We start from the raw sequence: 17,162 nt of genomic DNA, 5'->3' as shown, positions 1-17,162 counted from the left end.
TTGATGGCCAGTGGCTGTGCCATCGCATCAGCCAATCCCCTCATCACCCCTGTGTGCATCATATCTGGCCCCCATGGACTTCCACATATCCAGCTTTTCTAAAGAGTCCCTAACCTGTTATTTTGCCATTCTTGGCTGCTTACCTCCTCCCCAAACTGTGCTACCAGATGCAATAGTCTGTGAAGACTAAGGTGAAGAAGGCATTGAGTACTTCAGCCTTTTCTGTATTATCTGCCACTTAATTGCCTCCCCCATTCAATAAGGGACCCACACTTTCCCTAATCTTCTCTTGCACCAGGAAGTCCCCAGTACTCTCCAAAAACTCCCTGGATTGCCTGTGTACTGCTGTATTGCCCTCCAAGAAGATACCAGGGTGTTTGAAGTCCCCCATGAGAACCAAGGCCTGTGATCGGGAAACTTCCGCTAGCTGTTTGAAGAAAGCCTCGTCCTCCTGGTCTGGTGGCCTATAGCAGGCACCCACCATAACATCACCCTTGTTGCTCTCCCCTCTGCCCCTAACCCAGAGATTTTCAACCAGTCCATCTCCAGTTTTATACTAGAGCTCTGAGCAATCATACAGATCTTTTACATAAAATGCAACCCTTCCCCCCTTTCTTTTCTCCCCTGACTTGCATGTAGCTTAGTATTTTAGCCCTTGGGTCAGTGAAAGTAGGAGAGCACTGATCATCTAACAAGACCCTGTGGGAAGGAAAGGAAATGTCATAGAGTTGACAAAGTGGAGAGTTCAAGGACTTCAGGAGGTCCTGCTGTCTCAGAGGAATGTCAGCCTGGCATTGAACCCAGATTTTCTGGAATCCACAAAATCATCATGGTTTTGATGTGGGCTGAAATTGTCTTTTTTTGTTCTCTTTCAGACACATTGGACATGTTGGTTGGGATCCAAACACAGGCTTTGATGTAAGTAACCTGTACGAATGGTTAAAGCATAGGATTTTCATCCAAATTGTGTTAAGCATGTCAAATGCCAAAAATTCCACTGTGAACCATCCAGTTGATGATTATTGTGATGTTGCAGAACTTTGGAAAAACTACTGAAACTATTAAAGATGGGAGTGATATTTGTAAAGGTTAGCTAATACTTTTGGGGGCTGAATAACTTATTTTCTTTTCAGAAATGGTCAGTTCCTATGGAAGAATTTGGTCCAGAAATATGTGCTTTGTTTGAGTCTAATTTTTATTCTGCTGTTTTTTTTAACTACATGGAGTTTTTTGAGCAAAGTTTTCAAGTAAAAAATAAGAATCTTTCTTCAGATTTGAAAATGGTAGCCACACATAAGCTCTTGCATTAATATGTATGACTTGCAGGTAAACAACTTGGACCCAGAACTGAAAAAACTATTTGATCTGTGTGGAATTTCAGAGGCTCAACTAAAGGACAAAGAAACTTCAAAGGTCATATATGATTTCATTGAAAAAACAGGAGGAGTAGAAGCTGTTAAAAATGAGCTGCGGAGACAAGGTGAATTTCCATTTACTAATTCATTTAAGTACTTAAGCTATTTTGGAGGGGCGTGTTTATTATGTGTGTGTTAATGTTGGGATGAGAGAGAATTTTACTGATGCTGAGGTTTTATATTGTAATAGAAGTAGGCTTTAATGTATTAAGGCACTTCTAAATAACATAAATTCACTATGTAAAAGTGTCTAATTTTTTCCCCATGCATATAGTTCTAAAATATTTATCTTGATCAATGAAATTGATTTGCATGTCAGATAAGTAATTTCCAGTAACATTTTCACTGACTGCAGAGGTATGCAATATATTCCATCTGTTTGGTTTTTTTTAAATAGCATCCATTACATATTTTATTTATGGTTCTTGAAAGTTTATAAATTATCTTGATTCAGAAAATGGATTGCTGCTGTCAATCCAAAAAAAAATACATCGATGACACTTCAAATATAGAGGAGAAAAGTTTGAATGACAGTATATTCCAGCAGTACTGTATAATATGCCTTCTAACAGCCAGAGACATGCAAAACTTTTATAAATATTTAAGAAGAGGTATTCTTTTAGCTGGAGTAGCAGAGCGATTGCATATTGACCATAAGATCATCTTCAAGTTTCCGAAGTCTTTTCATTAAATTCTGTAATATAATTATTCTGCTGAAAATATACTGCTAAAATCAAAGGTACAAAAATTATCCAGGTCATTCCAGGGTATTAATACAGTTGGAACTGTAGCAATTTCATGCTTCTTGGTAAATGATTTGGTGACCAAATGCCATAGGTGACCAAGTTACCATAGGTTCAGAGTACAGTAACTTGTAACCTTTGTTCTCTAGGTCCCCCACGTTGGAGTGGTATGTATGTGAACTGCCATTTAAGCATATATCACTAAATTATGTATGTTTCAACTGTGTGGCCCTTTTTAACGGATAAGAAACATTAGCCCCAAAATACTTATTCATAATTTATACTGTTTGTAACACTAAAAGATTTTTCTACATTGGTTTACCATCAGATTTGGCTCAATAGAACTTTGGTATCAAATAGCAGATCTGCAAATTTCAAAGAGTTTTTTTTTAATATAATCTCCTTAGTTTCATTGTTTTTAAAAGAAAATGTACAAAGTCCTTAGTTTGAAGCAAGTCATCTTATAGTAACAATATTAGTCTTTTGATGTTTCTTTTTTTGCCCTTAATTAACAACTAGCGTAAAATACTGGCTTTTCTGTGTCTGTTATCTTAAAGTTCCAGCCCACTTTGCATGTGTGCAAATAAAAAAAAATACTGCCTCTTGTTAGCATGCATGACAAACAAAATGAGGCTAATAGTCCTAAAGATTTAAATATCTGTTCCATATAGAGGTGCACCAGTATTCTATCTATGAATATATTGGTCGCATATCGGATTGGCACCGATAAAAGAAAAATATACATTATCAGCAATCAGCTTATTTTGGCCTATGTAGCTGATTAATATGACTGCTAAATGCCGCGTGTGTGTGTGCAGACGCAGCATGCACACAGCCAGGAATGCAGCCCAGCAGCTTGGAGAGTAGTGTCCATCCGGTAAGTCTGTGTGGGGAAAGGGGCAGAGGGAAGGAAAGGGGTGTGGGTGGAGGGGGCAGATCAAGGACCCCACAGTGAGGGAGAGAGTGGGGCAGGCAGAGACACTACCAGGGCTGTGAATGCAATCTCGGAAATGGGATGAACCCATGAGGGGGAAGGGGGAGGGGAAGGAGGCGGTGGCTGCCTGCCACTGCACGCACCCCTGGAGGAGGCATGGTGGACATGTGCCCCACAGATTTGTGCATGGGGTGGAGGTGGGCTACCCTCTCAGGGCCAGGGACTGTGCCAGCCTCTTCCTACTGGAGGGGCTGTGTTCAGGTGCTGGGAGGGGTGACTACTGGGAATTTTGAGGTGGCTATTGCCCACCCTATAGCCACACCTCCCAGCACCACTGCCCACCCTGCCCCTCTCCCACCCATTCAGAGCCCAGCCCCACCACTGGGAAGAGGCCAGCACAGCCCCTGGCCCTAAGCCCACAGTGGACAGCCTGCCCTTGTCCCCTGGACAAGCCTCCCATGAGTCCATCCCACACAGATGTGGGGGGCACATGCCCTCAGTGCTTCTCCTCCCACCCCCGTCATGCCACCCACGGATTCATTCTGCTCCCAGGGCCGCATTCACGACTCTGGCTGAGCAGCCCCTGCCCCACTCCCTCCTTCACCATGAGGGCCTCAATCTGTTCCCCCCCCTCCCCCCCCAAACTTATCATCCAGACACAGGTCTCCAAGCTGTCGGCTGCATTCCTGTAAATGGACTCTCGGATGGGTATTAGCCAGTATGGCTGGTTAATAATTGGCCATTGATATCGGCCAAGAAAATCTTTATTGGTGCACCCCTAGTTCCATACTTTTATCTAAAGCTACAAAATATATAATGTTTATTCGTGACTGCAGTTTGAAGTGCCCTTTGTGGGTTTTTCCTGAACCACAGCCTTTTTACAATTTTTCATTTGCTATGTTTATTGCAAGATTCTCTGTGCTTATAGAAAGTATTAGGCCTGACATGATGCTTGAAATAAGGCTTAAATTTATCTTAAATTAAAAGTCATTTTAAATGAGTTTTTCTTTGGACTGTGACTGTTTTTTAGCAAAGCTGTCATTGCTCTTTACTCAACTTTAGCTATTGCTATCACCTACTCAAATATGATTTTTTATTAATTCTTCCATAGATTCATAGATGCTAGATTCATAGAATCTTTCAAATAGTCTTAAGTTTTTTTGGCTTGGAGTGTAGGAAGTGGCTTTTTCAGAGAATTCCAAAATATTTTGTTGTTCTTTTTCTAGTGTGAAATGACTGTCTCATAGTTTTATGGTTGTGAAAATCCATAAAGCATTCAACTACTTTATTGGTTAAATGGAACTTTCATTTAGCACATTGCTTACTTTTCATGCAGATTAGTCATATATGGCCTATTAAACTATATTTCTATGGCAATCAAAGTAGTTGTTCCACTATGTCTGAGATATGCCTTGAGGTTTTTGTTTTGGTTTTTGCTGTCTAGATTTGCATCTAATTAATGCATATGGCATCTTTCAAAGTTAGAAACTTTATATTTGGTCAGGTAATCTGCAGCAAACTTTTGCAGACATGCAAGCTTTGAATCATGGCTAAGTTACCTATTTTTTCCAGTAATCAGGAAAATTATGTAGAACTCTTTATTATATTTTATTTTAAGCTGTTTTATTGGGGGGTTTTCCCAATTGCAGCCCAAAATACATATATATCAGTTGCATGTATTTCAGATTGACATGTATATATGTCCATCACAAAGTATAAGGAATGAAAGGGGAAGCAAGGGAGGAAGGACAGAAGTATGCAAAGAATAATAATCAACTACAACTACTTTAGTATTTAGTAGCTATAGCATTTTTAAAGTCTTCTCAACTTTGAATTAAACTTTTCAAAGCAGTTGTGCCTACAATACAGTTCTCTGGATGCTGGAAGTGCCATATCACTGTGCCAGGTTGGTGTTTGGAGTGGTTGATAGATTTGGCCTTCTAAGAGATGACCCTCCAGAAGTTGTCTAGGATGCACCATGGGGAGATATCTATCGTGCAGCCTGCTATATGGACAGCAACCAGCGTGCCATTGTATCTCATTGAGAAATAACTTTTTGTCCTCTACCATACCATTGACCACATTACTGAAATTGGCTAGAACTACCCTCTTGCAAAAAGAGTGGGAGAAACTAGGCAACAAAGCTGTTGAATGCAGCTAGCGACGCATTACTCACAGTGAGGAGTTAGCATCTGGCTCCAGTTACAAATGGCGCACATGGCAGAGCCTGAACAAATTGAGAGCAGGTCTTGGTAAATGCAGCTTACTCATGAAATCATGCAGCCTCTACACAACCGACCAGTGTGTTTGTCAGGAGAAGTAAACCATAGACCACCTCCAGAGATGTCGTGTAGCACCACAATGCACCCCACAAGATTTGGCAACACCAGCACCAGAAGCACTGACCTGTGCAGAATATTGGGAGCAGGCCATATAGAAAGGTTGGACTGGAGATACAGTGAAGAAGATTGTGCCTGTAGAGAGATTTATATGGAACTCTTACTGACAGGCAAATGTATATGGTGATATGTTGGCCACCTGTACCCAAAGAGGGCAACTGCAGTCTGTTCAGTTGAGCACCACCCAGAATCATGATTCTCGGATCCACTGAGATCCTGTGGAAAATTTAGCAAAAAAAAGTTCATCTATTTCCTTGTGAAGTTGTATTAACGTCTTAAACACTTTCCTATACAAAACATATAGTGTTTATCTGGAGACATTTCTACCCCAGGACAATAAAAGTTACTCATCAAGACCCCAGTTAGTAGGGGGCATGTGAAGCTTTGGTCGCCGATTTGATTCAGAGAAGATTCAGTCCGATTCAGAGGATGAATCGCCAAATCTGAATTGAATTGGGAGATCAAAAAACCCCCTCCAAATAGATTTGGAAGGCAGTCTTTCAGAGGAACAGAAACTGAGGAGAGGGAGGGGAAGTGGGGGAAAGACTGACATCTGTAGCTGGCCAGTGATTGTGATCTATTCCTGAGTCCCCTTCCAGTTACAGTGCTCTGGGGGTGAGAAACAGCACATCTGTCTCTGTCTGCAGCCTTTCCGTCCCTTTTGTGAGCTGTTGCTGCCTGAGCACTGGGAAGGCCCCTCTTTACAGGCTACCATCCCTGCTAGTTTCATCCCGCTGCACCTTAACACTCACTCACTCACTCACTCACTCACTCACTCACTCACACTCTCTCTCTCTCTCTCTCACATGTCATGAGTTTTGTTTTCAGGGGCTTGAGGTGCAGTTTCCTCTGAACCCCTGCACCTATCTCCTTGGCAGGTTTCATGCCCTCAGAAGGGGTTACTGTTTTCATCCAAATCTGCCAAAAAATTACAAAGTTTATAGGTATTTCAGTGATTCCCTATTATAGTCTATGGCCGAATCTCCGAATCAGCACTGAATCTTCCAAAGCCCATTCAGGACAGTGATCCGAATCTCCAAATCAAATCACTGTCCTCTGAATCAGCCGAATCTGAATTGAATACTTACCTATTTGCACAGGCCTACCAGTTAGGTTTGTACTTTGTTTTTCTTTTTACAAATACTGTTCAGTACTTATTACCATTACCAATTTGCTAGAAGGAAAGAAGGAAGGAAAGAAAGAACATTTCTTTCCTTCCTTCAGCATACATTCAGCATACTTCGCTCCAGACTTCAAGGCTGCAAACAGATGTTGCATTTGGCCTGGGATAAATCCTAAGATGGTTCACAGGATAAGAAGTACTAACAGTTTATCCTGGGATGTTACATATGAATGGTTACCTGGAATTACATCATTGAATCAGTGGCAGAAAAGCAGCAGTGCATTGAACTCATTAAACTGTGATTATGAGGGCAATGTGTGTACATGCTGATCCTGGGATATTTCTGTTCCAAAACAGACATAAGTGCAACTTGTCCGGGGACAAATGTAATGTCTGTTCCTAGTGCAAGAAGACAGGTATAATCTTGTATAGGCACAGAGATGCTTGTAAAAGACGAGGCAAAGCAGTAGCTTGGGCTTTGTTGCCTTTTATTCTTTATTTCTGTGCATCTTAGCTGGAATGACTTGGTTGAAAGACTTCTGTGTAGTGTCTAGTTTTATACTCTTATCTTATTTGCTCTGTTTCAGCACCACCTCCACCACCACCTCCATCCAGGGGAGGACCACCTCCACCACCGCCTCCACATAGCTCAGGTCCGCCTCCTCCTCCTGCCAGGGGAAGAGGGGCTCCACCTCCACCTCCTTCAAGAGCTCCCACAGCAGCACCGCCACCCCCACCTCCATCTAGACCAGGTGCAGCAATGCCCCCACCTCCTCCAAACAGGATGTATCCTCCTCCACCTCCAGTGCATTCATCATCTGCACCATCTGGCCCTCCTCCTCCGCCACCACCTCCAGCAAGTGGGTCATATGTACCTCCACCACCTCCTCCACCACCACCCCCTCCGGGTCCTCCTCCACCACCAGGCCTCGCTTCAGAGGCCGATCATCAACTTCCAGTTCCTGCAGGAAACAAAGCAGCACTCTTAGATCAAATAAGAGAAGGTGCCCAATTAAAGAAAGTAGAACAGAACAGTCGACCAGTGTCCTGCTCAGGAAGAGATGCACTGTTAGACCAGATACGACAGGGCATACAGCTGAAGTCTGTAAGTAATGCTGTTCTTTGTATCTCAGTCCCCAAAATTGGATCTTCCCTTCATTTTTGAGCATATTATAAGCCACATGTTATTTAACATTATGAATGGCTGCACGACACTGGAGTTAAAGCTGATTCTGCTTTTCCACTATAGGACTGACAATTTTTACTTTTACCTCAGAACTCCTTAAAGGGGACTCTGGGTACAATACAGGGGTATAGTCAGTGGGTGCAGAAGTGCACTGGGAGCACATAACTGTTACATCTGTGTGAGCCTGTGGCAATTAGCCTTGGGATCCTTTGACCACAGCTGGCTTCCTGCCCTGGGGCAGGAGGCTGGACTTGATGACCTTCAAGGTCCCTAATGTCTTCCAGCCCTAATGTCTATGAATCTATGAATACAAGTGAGCCAAATTGGCTTAATTTTGACCGTGAAGGAAATACGCTCAAAGTTGCAGTGGTTTTGCTATACCTGTATCACTGCAGACTCTTTCAGGTGTCACAGCTTCTGCACAGTCCTGAGCACTCACAGCTCCCTGTTCCTTTTGTAAGTGGCAACAAGCGTGGTTTCCCGTATGCAATGACTTAAGCCCTTCCAAGATTTTTTTCCTTTAATTTTGAGGCAAGTCTAACATTATGCTTGAAATTATACTTGTATAAACAGTAACAGTTGGATAACTCCTCCTATGTTTTTGCTGGATTCCACTTTGAAATCAAATTAAAATGTGACATGTAGGAGTGATCTAGTACAGGTACCTTGTATAGTTCTGTGTTTATGGCTTTACAGCTGAGTTCTGAAACTTATGAAATGTTGGAACAGTAATGTCAAAATGGTATGTCAGGCAGCGGTGACCTTTCCAGGGAGTGTCCGTAAACAGTATTGGCATGTTGACATGCTTTAGTGAGGTTTTCAGTACAAGTGCGAGGAATGTGTTTCAGCAGGAATGTTGTAGGAGGGAATTCTTAGATTTTTTTTCTACGTCCTAATTGTGAACAGAATGGAAACTGACTGATTTAGGATGTCTGCTTATTTTTTCCTAATATCCACAGCAGTGGTTTTCAGCATTTTTAGACTTGAGGCACCCTTCAAAATGCCAGCTCTTAGTTTCCACCCTTTTTGACTACAGAAGAATGACAGAACAATTCTTCCTTTGCACAGAATTCAAAAAGATCACAACAGGACAGAATGACTTTTTTTTGTTTTGTTTTGCTTTTTAACAATGGATTCCTCTGTGAAATCCCTAGGTTTATCTTGCAAATCATGTTTGCACACCTAACACTGCTGCACCCTTGAAAAGATCTTGAGGCACCCCAGAGTGCCACCACTGCTTGGAACCACTGTTCTACAGTGTATGGGGGAGAGGGGAAATATAAGTTGCAAAAAAGAAGAAAAAGAAAAAATTAAGAACAGTTTTACAGTATTTCTTAAATTGGCGGAGAGGTTATGGAGTGGTGGCTATGAGAGTATTCAAGTTTGTTTTGTTTGGGGGTGGGTAGCTTTTTAGTCTGATATAGTTTTTTGATTTTTTTAACAACCTTAGAAAATTTGTTAAGTTATGGTTAGTTACAAATAGCTAGTTGAGAACAACCACTCCTGCTCTGCTTCCTGTTGAGAGTAACTGAAGGTGCTGTGGTTTTTACCGAGCTCAGTGCTGTTCATATAACTTAAGTATGTTTTACGTACACATAATGATTTAGTCTGCCCTGGAACATAGAGTTTAAATGTGCCCCCAGCACCGGTCTGGATTACTGTAGATCTTAATTGAGATTTAGGCATGGCTTGATACTCAAACTGGATTGCTGTTTTTTTTTTTTGTTTTTTTTGGTTTTTTTGCATATAAAATCATTTTCTTATTAATAGTCTAGGTCACACTTACTTACAGTAAGTAGACTTACTGTAAACTTGAAAAGGCTTGGTCAGTAGTGATGAAGGTAATGAAGATGGATCACTGAAGGGCAGAATTAAAGCTGTTTGAGAGCTTAACTCTAAATTCCCATGCTCTGAAATCTGGCTTTTTGCAGGGAAAGGAGAAAAGAAGATGCTATGCAAGTTTTTAGAACACAACCTGAATTTAAAAGCATATACACTTTTATAAGAGTGACTTAAACCTGAAGCCAAGGAAGTTCCTTTTAGCCTTCATCTTAAGTGTAGGACTTAGCCACTTTTCTGCCTCCTGTACTATAACTGCCTCTTCCTTTTAGATTTCCTCATTCCCTTTTCCAGTATTCTGTAGCTACTCTTCTTTTCTACCACACTTCCTCCTTTCTTCCTTGTCTCCCTGTTTAGATTCCATATTCTCATAGCTTGTTACAGCTTTCAAGTTATCTCATATTGCTGGTGTACATAGTTTTGGACTACACTTCTCCCATCCTCCTATCTCCCATTCTGACCTTTTCTGCTTAATTTTTTTCTCTGTTCCTTGCACTTGATGACATCCCTCTTTCAGTGTAGTAGGCATTCTGGCTCTCTTGGATTACTCCACAAAACTTACTCCTGGCCACTTCCCTCCTTTAGCTTCCCACAGTCTCAGGTTTGAAAAAAAGAATCACATTTGTTATTTGTTGATAGGATAACATTTGTATAACATTCTTTTTAAATCTCCTCCTCTCCCTTCCCCCCTATACACATACAGATATGCACGCATGCTCCTGATTCTAGGTTTTCCTGGTGGTTTTTATTTTGGGACAGAGGGCAGGTCTTGCTTTCTACAAGCACCCTGCAAAAGTATGGAGAGTTATAAATAGACTTGTTGGTACATGTTTGCAGTCTCCAAACTTCTGTCTCCCAGTTGGGGATTATCTGTCCACATTCAACCTGATCAACAATCTATAGCAAAATGTTTAATGGCTGTTCTGTTATCTGTAACATAGGCTGTTATGTAACCAAAAAAGCCCTGCCTATTAAAATATCATAAGGAGCTTTCCTTCACGCATGAAGGTTATTTCTGATGAGAATAAGGTTCACTGAGTTGAGGTTTAGTGCTTAATCGTGCTCTGTCCAAATCTGAGTATTTGGTGCCTAATTGTATTCTCTTGCAAAAAACAGAGGAGAAAATCTAATCAGAATAAGGGATTTTGTGAGGCTCTTTTTTTTCCTTGGATACAGCTTGTGCTAAAAATGGAGATTTGTAGTTCCAGTTAATATCCATGTTCTCATAATTGAACAAAATATTTTCTGTTTTGTAAAAAGATATCTCTGGGAATATATTTAGTAAAATAGAGAATCTTTATCATAGTATTTAATTCTTGCTTCAAGGTATCTGATGGCCAAGAGACTGCGCCACCCACTCCGGCACCCACCTCAGGAATTGTGGGTGCATTAATGGAAGTTATGCAGAAAAGGAGCAAAGCCATTCATTCTTCTGGTGAGTCTGTGGAAGGCCCTTTAGGGCTGTCATGTTCAAGTGTTACATGAACTGGACCCTTCCATCTGTCCATGGAGTCTAGTCTTTTGCAGCAACTACAGTTTCAGCTTTCAGCTGAGCAGCCAAAGCTGCAGACAGTTCAACTGTGAAGGGGTTAAAACTAGTTCTGAGCAGAAAAGGAAGGGCAAGGGAACTGAAGATTTTCTGCTCTGTATTGTCAGAACTCTGGGAAAAACTTTTTTTTCTACATGCAACCTTTCCATAAACAAGGTGAATGTCTTCTTTGGGGGCATGTGGCATGCAAGGGAACATGGTGGGTACAATAAAGCCTTTTAACGTGTTAATTCTGTACATGAAAATTACCATTGCTCTTTTCTCCTAGATGAAGATGAGGAGGAAGATGATGAAGAAGACTTTGAGGATGATGACGAATGGGATGATTGATCATATATTATATATTATATATATATTTTTTAAGGTGATTGAAATACTAAACACTACTTTCTGTCTATGGATTCTGTAAAATTATCATGTAAATGTTCTACCAATTTGCTGTATATTTTTGTTGCCTTTTGCTTTTTTATTAATCTGTGCAATACCTCATTTAATCTGTAAAGGTTTGTCAAAATCCTCTACAAAGCTACTCCCTATTAATGTGTGCAAGTTTACATCTGGATGATCATATACATGTGAATATTTTTCCATTCCATCAAAAAGGGAGTTTAAATGTAATAAGTGAGACTGACAAAAACCTTAATGTAATTTAGTTATAATGCAAGAAGGAAGACACTATTTTCATACCCTACTTTTTTCTGTATCTAAATTTTTCTTATTAAAAACTAGTGTAGCACTACATTCTTTAAATGATGCAGCTCTTAGTTTATTTAGCCCCTACATTTCAAATACTCTAGTACGTGAATGTTAAGGTTGATTATAATATTGAACGGTTTTCGATACGTCACATCCTTCCAGTTCAGATCTCAGCAATATGCTTTACATATAACAAAACCACTACAAAAATACACAGCTAGTTATGAAAATCAACAACTTATCCATAATGTAGCAATATTGTCTACTCTTGGACAGCAGTGATATTTGAATGCTTTAATTAGGGATCTCTCCACCTGAGGTTAAACAAAATGATTTTGTAGTATAGCAGTAGTGAAGGCATCTTTGAAGCAAACCAGTTGATTCCTTACTGCCAGCTATCATCATCTGGAAAGAGAAGCAGTCTAAATTGCTGGAGCTGTACTGTAGCCTGGCAGTTGCTACAGTCATTTGATTTATTTTTAAAATCAATTTTATATGGTTTTGGGTTGAAGGGCTGCGTTTAATGCTTGCTTCAATAATGTTTAAATTCATTTTAAAATGTGTAGGGCATTGGTGTACTAATAAAATAAACTTAAGTGGTGTTATTTTTCAGTCTTTATGGGTTATGGTACATAAATACTAGACACCAGTCCTACATCAAAAAAGTGGAAAGTCTGTAAATCAGAATATACAGTTTAAATGTGTACTGAACATTATTGCAATAGTTCTGGCTTCTTATGTTGGCTTTAAGCGCAAGACTTGTGGGGAAAGATCAAGACCCTATTCACAGGAATAGTATTGGAATAAATGATTGGAGGATGGATCTCTTATTTCACAGCTTGCACAATTGTAATAAATATGTACTTAATAGTGTGGTAAAAATTGGAGTGCCTGCCTATTAAAATACACTAATCTGCTCTAGGATGGGTATTTAATGTCTGCAGCACTAATTACTGTACCTACAGTAAATTTCAGGTAGAAACATCATCTTTATTTTAAAGAACCACATTATTTCATTGATGCAGAGTGTTTAGTTAAGTCAGTCATATTTGGAGTATAGTTAACATATAGTATCTTCAGTCTTTGACTGTAGTCAAGGTATCACACTAAACTTAAGTTATCCAGAATTGTATTGACTGAAACCCAGTGTTGTCCTGATCTTGACAGGCTGGACCTGCATGATGTGGCTTGGATTTCTAACCCTGTTATAATCTAGTCTTTATTGATTGAGTCTCTAGTCATGTGGGAAGAAAGGAATTTAAAAGGTTGACTTGCCGAAAAGTGGTGTGAGTCGTGAGGTAGTAGTTAAATTATTCAAAGGATGCTAACTTCCTTCCCAGATTAATTTAAGCGCATATAACTTTGGGAAACTTCTGAGTTGTTTTATTTTCTTGCAGTAATGTTCACATTCTACTAGCTTTCCTGCTGTAGTGACTTGAGCATTGTGAGCTGAATGTGGGTGAGCCTTGGGGGAACTAAACATCCAGTGGGTTTAAGAGTTTGTGCACAAGTTAAATAGTTTTATGGCTTTGATATAACTTCTGGCATCTCCTTTATTTTTATAGCACAAGGGCATTTAAAGTTAAGTGGATGAGTCCCAGATGCTCTCCTAACACACTTCTTATTAGGAACTGTTTAACCCCTATGCTTCAGGAGTTGGGATTTCTGTACCCTATGTAACAAACTCTCTGTTGTATAATTACATTAAACAAACAAATAAACAGGGAATCCCAATTCCCCATGTTGCAAGAGCTGGGGAAGTTAAACACTATATATTTTGAAGAACAGTTTCTTCATTGGCCAAAGGTGGCATTTGACTTTGATTTTTCTGTACAAGAAGTATATCTATTTTATTGCACAAAGTCCAAATTAATATTTGCTTTAAAACAGTGTGTGTGTGGTTAAACCCAGGCATGAAGACTGCAATTGCAATTAAGCTAAAATAGCCATGGCTGCATGTTTCAGCACTCCACCACTTGCGCTGTGGGCAGAAGGTAGTGTTTCATGGCATTGATTCACTATCGCTAAACATTGTAATGAAGGCCTCTCATATATACTCCAGTTAAATTACTGTGTCCAAGTAGCCTTAGCAATTAACATACTAGCATGAGGCTTTTGTATCTTGACACTATATGTGCATAGACGGTATCAGCTAGCCACTTATTTGTACGTAAGAACTTCTCAATCATTCAGTTTTCCAGTTATCAAACTGAAATTTTTAGTATGTGAATTTTTGAACTGTACAGTGAATAGGATGTTGCACTGGTGGCAATTCATCACGGAGCATAATAAAATTAATTTGACCCAAATAGTGGAAAGCAGTGTTGGTTTTTGTTTTTGTTTTTAAGCATTAACTTCAGCACAGTTTTGAAATAGCCCTACGTGTTGATTCCATACTTTGAAAGTAAGCTCAGTTGTTGAGCTAAGACCACAAAGCACTAAATAGTGACCTCAAATCTCTCTGGGAAGTTGGATTGTGCCACTGAATAAACATATTCTTACTTACTGTAACACCCTGTGTTTCTGGTAAATCTGACAGCTGCGCAGCAGCTCCCCTGGAAACAACTGCTGCTACAGGCAAGTGAAATAATACATTAACATTTCAAGGTCAAACAATTGTGGCCTGCCTAGTTAACATGTTTAACTGAACACCAACCATTTGAGCTTTTAACAGAAATATTGTATGTTCAATACTTGACTTGTATGTAATGTTGTAGTGAATCACAGGATCACTTCTTACCCAACAGAGGATAAAACAGGGTTGGGACTTAGTGTGAGCTATACATTGATTTTTTTTTTTTTACTCTCCTAGGATTGCAAAGTATTGCTGTCTTTGTTATAATCTAAACATCACCGTTGCTAAACTGAGAGATTGGTAGTTTTCTTCCCAGTGTAAGGCAAAGTTGGTTCAACTTTTCAGTGGGGTAGCTTACATATTTGAAAGGTATGTGCGGTAATATTTTCTTTCTGTCCAATAGACGTCCTGTGCAAAAAACATCCTTCAAAAGGTAATTTATTTTGAATTAATGCTTATCAAGATACTTTTACAAGTGAAATGCATTGGTGGGGGGAGGGTTGTTTTTTTTTATTGTGGACTACATTGCAACAGCCTTATCTTATCATTGGAGGAATTCCTTATCTGGTTAAAGTGCCTGTAGTTCAAGTTCAGTGATAAATTGCTTTATTTATAGTACAGCAAACCATGGCTTAGGGAAGTGTGGGACTTTCTTTTCTCAATAGGACATTGTCATGCTACAGCATGACAAACTGAATTAAGGTGTACTTACTTTAAACAGATTATCTTTGACTTCTCCCCACCTCTGGAGGGCAGGAGAGGAGAAGAAGAAAATAGAATATGTTAATAGAGAATAGAATGGGAATTGTAACTTTTATTAAATTTGGTCGTGAAATGGGTATCAATCCAGCTTTTAAACATCTGTATTTCTATGCGTGTTCATATAGTTAAGTAGGGGGCTTCTGAAGACCATTCTTCACTAAATAGTAGAAGCCATAAATTCTACCCTCAGTGCACACTACCTTCCAGTATAATCAACAGTTGTCCAAATATAGCTACATTGAGTTTTGGGTGCTTATAATCAAAGATTCAAAGATAACAAAGAGAAAAATTAAGTGGAAAATCAGTTTATTTTACTGCTGTGTTGTCAAAAGATTGAGAACAATTGGAGTTCTCTTTCTATATAGAGTGAATCCATATTCTACTGACACTTAGAGATGGCAGAACGGCATAGCAAAAGCAAGAGGAGTGGTAGATCTAAGATGCCTGGATTCTGCTCTACCCTTGGCCCATGTTGCCTTATATGGAATGGTGCTTCAAATGCTTTTGAGAAAACTCTTGGATACTTGGCTGCTGTCTTCTACACACACTTAGAGTTAAACTAATTACCAGTTTTGAGTCGAGAAGGTTTTCTTCTTTTCCAGATCATTGTGGGTGTTTTTTGTTTGTTTTTTGTTTTGCAGTGCAGCTTAGGGCATGGGTCTGCTTCCTAGGAATCTATGGCCTCCTTGGCATCATCTAAGCTATTTTAGCCAAGAGGCAGGGTTTTTTTTGTAGGTGACAGCTTTTATTGCACCAACTACATAACTGAGGTAAAGCTGGACAAGATTTTGAATGCAAGACAGGTGACCTTGCATTCAAAAGCTTGTTTAACTTTACCCCGGTCATAGTTTGTCCAACAAAAACTATCACCCACAAAAAAAAAAAAAAAAAAGCTTTGCCTCTAGCATAATTCCTGGACCATTATGGCTACAGCATCACTGACGCAAATTCCTTGATGTTGCACTGGCCTGGATGAGATCTTTATTTCTCTCCTAGCCTTGTCTTGTGGCAGATTGTAGATTTATTGGTCTCTGTGTGGTTCTCAGCCGCATTAAACTGAAGCACCTCTTGGAAAATACTGGCTTTTAGTTTCTGCTCATTTTTTTTGACTACAGAGAAATAATAGAGCAATTTATCTGTGGCAGAGATTTCAGAAAAACCATAACAGGTTAGAATTTCTTGACACTATGGATTCCTATTTGAAATCTCTGACTTTATCCTGTGAATTGTATAAGTGTTTTGCACACCTAACAGTGTTTATACTATGCAGCACCCTTAAAAGTATCTCTTGGCACATCAGTTGAGAATCATTGATCTATAATATGCAGGGCAGGCAAGTGTAGTGGTTCCTTTCTGGCTAAATTGTTTATTATGTGAATGTCTGTGATGCAGAGGAGCAGATGATGTGATCCAGGAAGCCCCTTGCAGTCTTCAGTTCCTATGTAGCCTTGGGTAATTTACACCTTCTGCTTGCTTGTAATTCTACCCACTTCATCAGCAAGTTGCAAAGTTTAGTCAATGTTTGGGGGTTTTGTTTTGTTTTAAGAGCTTTTAACTCTCATAATGCTGTAACAATTATTTAAATACTGAAGATTCTTATTCAAAACCCCTATTGTGCATAACTCTCCCAAAGTGGTATGTAGAAATGATATTGCTCAGGGAAGCAATTACTTCTCAAGTATAAAGAGAATTCATTGCTACCACCCAGGTATTTACCTGAATCCAAGAAGACTTAGAATTTAACATGACTTCCCCCGCACCTCCCCAGTGGAGAGCCTAAGTTCTGGTACTTGAATCCAAGAGGGAGCTTGTTTTTTCTCCAGGCTCACTGAAGGGGAAAATACTCATCTTGGATTTGAGCAAATATGCTGCCTCTTCAGATGCTCTCAATTCAAATAGTTTGGAGACTGAAGTTACAATCTGAGCTGTGTAAGCATTTCT

General features: G+C 39.7%; 1 protein-coding gene across 1 annotated transcript in view; it reads left to right on the top strand.

Annotated features, from left to right (window-relative positions):
• Positions 1-14,195, top strand: part of WASL (Wiskott-Aldrich syndrome like) — a 43,739-nt gene extending 29,544 nt beyond the window's left edge. The window contains exons 6-10 of the mRNA XM_019509279.1: positions 876-918; positions 1,327-1,480; positions 7,202-7,719; positions 10,966-11,074; positions 11,457-14,195. Coding sequence (XP_019364824.1) covers positions 876-918; positions 1,327-1,480; positions 7,202-7,719; positions 10,966-11,074; positions 11,457-11,518 — 886 coding nt within the window. The 3' untranslated portion in view covers positions 11,519-14,195. The remainder of the gene's footprint in view (positions 1-875; positions 919-1,326; positions 1,481-7,201; positions 7,720-10,965; positions 11,075-11,456) is intronic.
• The last annotated feature ends 2,967 nt before the right edge of the window (positions 14,196-17,162 follow it).

This window comes from Gavialis gangeticus, unplaced genomic scaffold, assembly GCF_001723915.1.
Source record: "Gavialis gangeticus isolate Ggan-Ray unplaced genomic scaffold, GavGan_comp1, whole genome shotgun sequence".
NCBI classification, from domain to species: domain Eukaryota; kingdom Metazoa; phylum Chordata; order Crocodylia; family Gavialidae; genus Gavialis; species Gavialis gangeticus.
This window is presented reverse-complemented; position numbering and strand designations above follow the sequence as displayed.